Here is a 9,903-nt window from a genome sequence, read left to right on the forward strand (position 1 = left end):
TATTGAGGTTGCAGGAACAAACCACCCCGATGTGTAGAAAGAACAGTAAATGTGGCAGGCGACCAGTGAAATCCTTGATGATCTTAAACACAAAAAAGCTTACAAGAAGTGGAAGACTGGACAAATGACCAGGGAGAAGTATAAAAACATTCCTCATGCATGCAGGAGTGATATCAGGAAGGCCAAATCACAACTGGAGTTGCAACTAGCAAGGGATGTTAAGAGTAACAAGAAGGGTTTCTATAGGTATGTTAGCAACAAGAAGATGGTCAGGGAAAGAGTGGGCCCCTTATTGAAAGGGGGAGGCAACCCAGTGAGAGGATGTGGAAAAAGCTAATGTACTCAATGCATTTTTTGCCTCTGCCTTCACGAACAAGTTCAGCTCCCAGACTACTGCACTGGGCAGCACAGTATCGGGAGGAGGGGACCAGCCCTCTGTGGAGAAAGAAGCTGTTCAGGACTATTTAGAAAAGCTGGATGAGAACAAGTCCATGGGGCCAGATGCACCGTATCTGAGAGTGCTAAAGGAGTTGGCGGATGCGATTGCAGAGCCATTGGCCATTATCGTTGAAAAATCATGGCGAGCGGGGGAGGTCACGGATGACTGGAAAAAGGCTAATGTAGTGCCCATCTTTAAAAAAGGAAAGGAGGACGACCCGGGGAACTACAGGCCAGTCAGCCTCACCTCAGTCCCTGGAAAAATCCTGGAGCAGGTCCTCAAGGAATCAATTTTTAAGCACTTTGAGGAGAGGAAAGTGATCAGGAACAGTCAGCATGGATTCACCAAGGGCAAGTCATGCCTGACTAACCTAATTGCCTTCTATGATGAGATAACTGGCTCTGTGGATGAGGGGAAAGCAGTGGATGTGTTATTCCTTGACTTTAGCAAAGCTTTTGACACGGTCTCCCACAGTATTCTTGGCAGCCAGTTAAAGAAATATGGGCTGGATAAATGGACTATAAGGTGGATAGAAAGCTGGCTAGATCGTCAGGTTCAATGGGTAGCGATCAATAGCTCCATGTCTAGTTGGCAGCCGGTATCAAGCGGAGTGCCCCAAGGGTCGGTCCTGGGGCCGGTTTTGTTCAATATCTTCATTAATGATCTGGAGGATGGCGTGGACTGCACCCTCAGCAAGCCTGCAGATGACACTAAACTGGGAGGAGTGGCAGATACGCTGGAGGGTAGGGATAGGATACAGAGGGACCTAGACAAATTAGAGGATTGGACCAAAAGAAATCTGATGAGGTTCAAGGACAAGTGCAGAGTTAAACGGATATAGTAAAATTGATATAACTCCCCATGTGAACATTTACTCCAGAATAAAAACTTATATCACTTAGAAAGAGGCTTTAAGTTAAATAAACCTGGGGGGACACACTTTTTCCAGAACAAAAATATCCACACCTGGAGTTATACTGGTTTACGTTCACAGCTCAGCAGCTATGAGTATAACTTTCCACCACAGTCCACCCTTTAAATCATTTTTAAACCAGTTTAATTAAAGTGGAGTGATCCCCTGTGCTTTCATTTTAGTTTATCTTAAATCTGTTCAACAGTCTTAAACTGAACCAGAAAGGACTGCTCTAAAACCAAAATAAGAGCATCCAAATAGGGGTTTTTACCTGTTTAACAATATTGGTTTAAATTCCCATTTTAGATTAAACCAATGCAACTTTGTGTGCACAAGCCTTCAATAAGTGTTTTGACAGTGGGATAAAGAAGAAATGGCAGATATTTGAAGTGTCAAAGAAATAAACCACTCACTCAATCTGGTGAATGCCCAGACAATGGGACAGACTGAGATGTATCCGATGGCAACGCCTGAAAGTTGTCCAAATTTTTCGTGGCTATTCTTGGAAAGAATCAGATTTGAGACTAAATACAGAAAGAGTGGACAAACTGAGGAATAATCCCAAGGTTCTGTTCTAATGAGTCCAAATTAAAAATTTGACTACAAGAAAGGGTTTCTGCAAAGTAGCATTCTGGAATACCCAGCATAATTATTACTTCTATAGCACGAGTGACCACACAGGTATATTATACAAAATGTAGTACAGACCAGGGATTCTCAACATTTCATAGCAGATCATGTATTAACAGAAAGATTATACTGGGGACCACTTTTTCTCCTGTGTCACTGTGCAGAATACCTCCCTTTCACAATTTGCAGTTGCACAATATTTATGCATTAAATACAATATCAGAAAAAGATTATGAACAATTCAATCAATTTTTTGCTATCTTTCATGTGACACAGCAGCTGGAAAAACAGAAGAGCCTGCACCACATGATCTGTCAGTTTTCCGTAAGTCAGCAGTGGTCCACGGACCACTTTCAGAAACAGTAATATAGACAAAAAAATGTAGGCATGTTCTTACTCTGAAAGAATCTCATACTCTAAATTGATGGATAAACTACCTAGGATAACATACAACAGCAGGATGTAAATATTATTTCTCTGCTTCAGAAAGGACTTTTCTCCATTACAAACTGTATTCTTCCATTGGGAATGAAAGAACCTAAGCCTTGAGACAGAACTGAAGTATATACCAATAAGGACTGTTATGAACCTATAGTATCATCTACATTTGTGATGGAACTACATGCTAATATGAGTTCCCTGGTCAACATACCCTAATGAACCCTGCTATAAATTGTTTCACAAAACTATGCTAAGCTATATTTAAAGTGAGTTGAGATAGACAAAAATTGGTAAAAATGCCTGTATCCACTCTACATTAGCATTTCCAGCTTTACTAGCACAACTGCTAGACTAAATGTGAGACAACTGCTAAAAATTCTCAGTGTAGATAGGCCCCTGTGGAGTAGGAGTCATTTTTATGCTAATGGTGGAAACTGTGTTAATACCTGCTAATAAGAACCATAGTTAAACGCTGTTCTTGATAACATGGTTGCCACCTACGTATAGATGGTACCAGAGATAAAATATGAGCTGAAATGAACTACAGCCCAATTCTTGAAAGACGACAAACTTTTAAAACCTGTTAGTGTTCAGTTTCTTACACCAGCCTACTACTGAACTAAAGTTTGTAGAGACAGACACACAAAATGCTCAAATGAACATTATTATTCTTAAACTAAAAAATCTCTGACTCATTTACAGAATATCACCAAATTATACTGTTGATTGCAAAATTCTAAAAGTTATGCCTAATCATGAGACTTTTTTTTCCTAGGATGATTCAGCAGCAGACAATGAGAAGATGTTCCTCACAGAGCAGGGCAGGTAGTTCAGATATATGACAATTTTTTATCTCTTTTGGCTCTTGTATTTCATGTCACTCAGAAGCAAAACAACCAACAGTTTAGAATGAAAAGGAGGACTTGTGGCACCTTAGAGACTAACTAATTTATTTGAGCATAAGCTTTCGTGAGCTACAGCTCACTGCATCGGATGCTGTAGCTCATGAAAGCTTATGCTCAAATAAATTGGTTAGTCTCTAAGGTGCCACAAGTACTCCTTTTCTTTTTGCGAATACAGACTAACACGGCTGTTACTCTGAAACCAGTTTAGAATGAGGGATTGTTCATATGCATGTGAAAAAAAAAAAAAGATTTAAAGCACTGGTACATGCAGGATTAGGCCTGAAAGAGCAATTGCTCTGCATCCACAGACCCAGGTATCAAGCCTCAACAACTTCAGTGGGGTTCCAGATGCTCAAAGCAATTTGCATGACCAGGACTTGGGAGGGGGATGCAATACTACAGCTCCATCAATGTAGTTGCACTTGTGCAAACCCCTTGTGAAGATATACTACAGCTTAACCAGGTTTCAAACACAGGTAAGCCAGTTCAAGTCACTTTTTACACCAGTGCACAAAAAGGTAGACAACTCCTTAAAAGTACAGATGACATATCTCCAAGATTAAAACCATTAATCTGAATCTTAACTTGAACATACAGGTTTGTGGCAGGCTTTAAAAAGCCTGGCCAGTAAAAATTGACTTACCCAAGAAAAACAAATAATTGTGCTTTCAGGCTTTATAATTTTTGCCTGAAAAATTTAGTTTTAAAGCATTATAATAAAGAAAGCAATTTTCTTATTACACCAAGTTACATCTGTAAATTTGACCAGTACATTCAAGTATCTATTCTTAGGCCCTGATCCTACAAATATTCCCAAACACATGCTTACTTCAGCACTTATCCAAATGAACCCATTGGGAATATACAAAGACAACACAACTGGTGCATTTAGACTAGAGGATTGGGTCCATAATTACTATGGTAAACCTTTCCATACATCTCCTTCAAAGTTTCTCCTCAACTAGCAGTGATCAACACATTCATTACTTGCTATTTCAGTACCTCTTTAGCTTTTACACAAATGTTTCAATACTACACTTAGAGATGAAGAAACTGATTTTTACTGTTTAGACGTCATTAAACCACTATCTCCTAGAGCAGTGGTTCTCAAACTTTTGTACTGGTGACCCCTTTCACATAGCAAGCCACTGAGTGCGACCTCCCATATAAGATATATAAAAAAGTGTTTTTAATTAACACTATTATAAATGCTGGAGGTGAAGCAGAGTTTGGGGTGGAGGCAGACAGCTTGCGACCCCCATGTGATAACCTCATGACCCTCTCAGGGGTCCCGACCCCCAGTTTGAGAACCCCTGTCCTAGAGCTTCAGCGACAGATGCAGAACAGTGTTACACAATTGTATAAGTATACTTAAGGCTGCAGAAAAATTACAATTCCTTTCTATTATTCTGAGAAGCAGTATGTTATAAGATTTATGTATGACAGACCCTCATTTTATATACAAACAGAACATAACTGAATTGCCTGGCTTCTCAAATTACTCATTAAATAATGAATTAACCTAGTTCAACATTTACATAAACACATTCCCAAATGTATGCATACATATATACCCACACAGATGAGCATCCTAAAACTCCTAGAAACACACACAGTAATAATGAAGGATCTATTTGCCTGTCCACCAGCCATCCCACCTAGTTTCTGGATTTTTAATCTATAAATGCCCTGCAGTATCAAGTGCTGTAATATATAAACAAGTTATTTTGTTATTTATCCACCACTTCAGCAAGATTTAAATAAACAAAACATATTTTAATATTATTACTTATACTGTATTAGCATCCACAATGTGCTAGCAACCGATATACACAGAATGACAGTACCAAAAAAAATTTATGAGAGGGGTTGAAGATTATGAACTATTAGCCTACTGAATTATCACAAGGACAACTAACTTCATACTGCTCTTATAAAGTGGTTTGTAAGATGTTTTGAAACTTGTAAATAAGAATCAAAGATTTGGTCAAATCTCAAAATTCACTGTATTCTAACACCTATTTAAGATAATGTCATTCTAGAGCAATGGTTCTCAAACTTTTGTACTGGTGACACCTTTCACGTAGCAAGCCTCTGAGTGCAACCCCCCTCCCCCATAAATTAAAAACACTTTTTAATATATTTAACACCATTATAAATGCTGGAGGTGAAGCGGGGTTTAGGGTGGAGGCTGACAGCTTGTGACCCCCCCCATGTAATAACCTTGCAACCCCCTAAGGGGTCCCAACCCCACTTTGAGAACCCCTGTTCTAGAGGTTTATCCTGATTGTGTATAATGTTTGCCGAAACGTGAACACAAATTATTTCTGCTGATAAATATCTTTTAGCAATCTGAGTTGGAAAGCAACTAGTAAATTGGGCATTATAGAAAAAGACTGTATCAAGAGTGGAGCTACACCACCCCAAAGGCCCAGAGATATTACAGGATGGGCAGAGTAAAGTTTACATCCTGGGAAAATCTGCACCCTATGCGCATCTGTGTGACAGGAAAAGCTCTCCAGATTTTTCCTTCCAATGTTTTATTTTCCCCTTCCCGCCCCATCAAAGCTGTCTGAGGCAAACTGAGACGGGGTTAATTCACACATGGCACCAAGTGCTAAACACGTTTCCTCTTCCCTCTCTTGACCCCTCCCTGCTTCACCAAAAAAAAAAAAAGGGCAGGAAATCCCTACCCCCCCCCCCGGCGCGCTCCCAGAGGGAAATCCCAAACCCCTCCCCGCTGCCCGAGAGGAAACCCCCACACATGCATACCGGCCCCAGCGCATGGGAAAGCCTCCCCCACACGCACCCCCAGCCTCGCAGGAACCCCCCAGCTTCCCTTATCCCCCCACCCCGGGCCGCGGCTCCTCACACGCCCCCAGCAGCCCGATCCCCCACGCGGCCTCGCCGCCCCCGGGCTCCACGTGGGTCCCCAGCCCGCGGGGCCTGGACAGACCGGGGATCCTCCGCCCGGCCCGGCGGCTCCCGGGGCCCGCGGGCCCCGGGCCGGGCGGGCCGCCGTGAGGCAGAGCCCCCGGCCTGGCAGAGCGGCGCGGCCCATCCCCGGCCTCTCACCTGCTTGTTTCTCGGGTAGGGCTTCGCAGCACCCAGGTGGTACCGCCGAGTCCGGATCTTCCCCCCTCCAGTGCCGCCGCCGCCGCCTCCCCCGCCCGAGGCCATGCTGGGATCCGGCCCCCCGGCGCAGAGCGGGCCCGGCCCCCGCTCGCTCCCCCTTCCCCCCGCGGCCTGGCCGCGCCGCGCGCTCCCTCCTTCCCCTCTGTGCTGTCACTGTCACTATGGAGATGCCCGCGCCGCAAGGCCTGTCTCGCGGACTCCGGGGCCTCACGCGCCTGCTGCCGGCTCCGTCCCGCCCGCGCCGCGGCCGACTCCGTGCACCCCTCCCCCCGGCCCGACCAACCACACAGCGCCCGCCCGGGCAGGCCGCGTCACTAACTCCCGCACAAGGGGATGCGTCATCCTCCTGCGTCTTACCCAGAAGCTAGTGCGCCCCACCTCAAACGCTCATGGGAAGTGTAGTTTCGGGAAGTGGCAGGAGCTGCTGGCGGTGGGGGAAGGGCAGGTAGGGACCGAGCCAGGTTAAGGCCAGGGGTGTTTTTTCCCCAGCTCCAATCGCAGTTTGCATTTAGCAGAACTCCACCCTTATTGCTCTTTAGATCGTGTGGGTTTTTTTAAGGCTAGTGTGTGGCTTATTTAGCGCTCAACATAATTTTGGAGGCTTCAGGTTGACAATGTTGCTGTGTGCATTCATGTTATACCAGCACATATTCTGGTGGATGATTTCCACTCTGCAGCGATCAAAAAGATTTGAATCAATATAATCAGAAAATGTGGTAAAGAAAAGTAACATCTGCCACTGGATCCATAACTGCTTTTGTCCATAAGGCCAGATTCTGGTTGGCTGTTATGAAAGCCCACAGTGCAATTGGAGGGACAGAGTTGCTATGTTATGGTGCAGGGAAGAGCAAGAAGCACATGATGTGTCAATGGAGATAAGTCCCGCATAGATGTTTGAAAAGCGACACACAAGCATCAGAATTATTTCTAGGTGAAGTCAGACCAACAACATGACTAAATTTTTGCTAGACACTAAAGTTAAATAAGTGTTAATAAAAACAAACACACCAAAAATGGCCAAATCTCAGCTGCTTAAAACGAGCCAATGAAGTTCACTTCAATCTCCCTGGACACTCAATAACAGACTTAAAAGTGGCCATTCTTCAAGAAAAAAATTTAAAAAACAGACTTCAACAAGAAACTGCAGAACTGGAATTCATTTGCAAACGTGACACCATCAAATTAGGCCTGAATAAAGACTGGGAGTGGCTGGGTCACTACAAAAAGTAATTTTCCCTCTGTTGATACTCAAACCTTCTTGTCAACAATTGGGAATGGGCCACATTCACCCTGATTGAATTGGCCTCTTTAGCACTGACCCCCCACTTGGTAAGGCAACTCCTGTCTTTTCATGTGCTGTATATTTATACCTGCCTACTGTATTTTTCACTCCATGCATCTGATGAAGTGGGTTTTAGCCCATGAAAGCTTATGCCCAAATAAATTTGTTAATCTCTAAGGTACAACAAGGACTCCTCGTTGTTTTTGCTTATACAGACTAACACGGCTACCCCTCTGAAACTTGATTTATACCAGATGATGATCTGGCTCATATTTATAAATCTATGTCAAAAATGCAGTAAAATATAAAAATGCCCTTCCAGATAGGTTTATAGAGAAAATGTTGCCCCACAAATTGCCTTCATTGATCCCTGGAGAAGAAACAGTCAATCAGTTGTGACGTGCCCATTTATTCTTTCTGACTGGTCTCTTTCTCATTATAGAGAGCAGTTCACAAATATGGGATGGACTTCTTTACAAATGGCCTGAATCTTAATCAATAAGGAACAAAAAGGCTGTGCCAGTCACTGAAGTTTTAGTGAACGAATTCACCACCAGATTTGGGGTTCCAGGTGATCGGCACACAGATCAAGGGGAAAAATTTGAATCAAAAGTATTTCAAACAGATTTATGAGATTCTAGGAATCCATAAGACTCACACCACAATTGTGTGGGAAGGTGGAATGGGTCAAAAAAGGTTAAGCAGGCTACCGTTTCAGAACAGCATCAAACCAACTGTATCCAGCATCTCACATTCTTTTTGATGGCCTATAAGATAGCAGTCAATGAAAGTACAAAATGAACCCCCCATGCACCTCATGTTTGGACATAAATTAGGGACCCCAGGAAATCTCTTCTGTAGAGTTTCTGGGAAGGAACAAAGGAATTTGGATCATTTGAACTATACAGATATTCCACAGCCCCAAACTGAAAAAGCACACACTTCCTTGGGAAAATTTGAAAGCATTTGAAAATGAAAAAAGACTAACCATAAAGATCATATGGGGAAACTTTAGGGGGGCTAATCTGATTCCATAGTCTTAGTGGAAGGAAGGGTAGGAACCCTAAAACTGATTAACCTTGGGAGGGATTCAGTACAGTATTGATAAAAATAAATGAAGTAGTGAATAGCATACAGCTGGATACCAGGACTAAGTCCAAAATTACCCAGAAGGTTCATCTGAGAAGATACCAGAGAGTCAGAATTCCAACTTGGCTACCCCAGAAACTGAGAACACTGTTTAGTTGAGGCTGAAAGACCAATGGATGCCCTGTTAAAACAGAATGGGAAAAGTCCTTCATTGTTGTCCCAGCCCCCAGGCTTCACAGAAACAATGGACACGCTGCAGGAGTCAATGAAAAGTAGCCCTTTCAAACTGCTGAAAGAAAATCAATCAGGGAGTGACAGGCTTTAAATAAATTTGGATAGGAATAAAATTAAGTCAGGAGTAATGGCATGGAAAGTCCTGACAGGAAAAATACTATGTAAATCATTTAACCCTTATTAGAGGCAGTGCTGGTAGACTAGAATGAGCTGAAGAGAATGGGACGAAGCCAAGTGAGGAAGACTGAGGCAGGGTTGCATGGGAAGAGTTGTTCATTGTCTGCTAGACTCCACAGAAACAGTGGAAACGCTACAGGAGTTTGCTTGTGGCACGCACCAAGCATGCCCATTATGAGTTCCCATCACAGCCCCAGACTGTCGTGCACAAGTATAAAATCAAGTTGACATAAAAACTTTGTGCTACATCAACATTTTCTAACTTGGATACCAACATTTAGGGACTTATGCACCTCCCCATCCCTTGTGTAGAGCAGTGATCTCTCCCTTCTCCCACTACATATCTCATCTTCTCCTTTCCTGCATGAATTCGTTATTCCCACTTGCCCTTCTCCTTCCTAAATTATTCACAGTCTCTCTCCTCCTCCTCCATCCATCTGGCTCCAACCTACTGCCAAGCCTTTAACTTTCCAAAATCCACTCACCCCCACCCCCAACCACTTATGGGGTCTCATTCACTATTTTCAGGACACCAATAGACTTCTGAACAAGGAGTAGAAATTTTGGTGAGAGTTTTTCACTAGCCTCCATGGAGGGGCTGACCATCTGCTCCTTCCTCAGCTAGGATGGTGGGCCACAGGTACTCCACTTCTAGATC

The 9,903-nt window shown here is 43.3% G+C and overlaps 1 protein-coding gene across 3 annotated transcripts in view; it reads right to left on the reverse strand.

Annotated features, from left to right (window-relative positions):
• The window catches only part of NUP153 (nucleoporin 153), a 63,668-nt gene extending 57,152 nt beyond the window's left edge, over positions 1-6,516 (reverse strand). For 2 of the 3 annotated variants that reach the window (XM_074944847.1, XM_074944845.1), the window contains exon 1: positions 6,404-6,516. In XM_074944847.1, the coding sequence (XP_074800948.1) occupies positions 6,404-6,508 (105 nt within the window). In that variant the 5' untranslated portion in view covers positions 6,509-6,516. The remainder of the gene's footprint in view (positions 1-6,403) is intronic. The other variant, XM_074944846.1, reaches the window with a different exon arrangement.
• Positions 6,517-9,903: the final 3,387 nt, after the last annotated feature.

Source organism: Natator depressus, chromosome 2, assembly GCF_965152275.1.
Source record: "Natator depressus isolate rNatDep1 chromosome 2, rNatDep2.hap1, whole genome shotgun sequence".
In the NCBI taxonomy this organism is placed as follows: Eukaryota; Metazoa; Chordata; order Testudines; family Cheloniidae; genus Natator; species Natator depressus.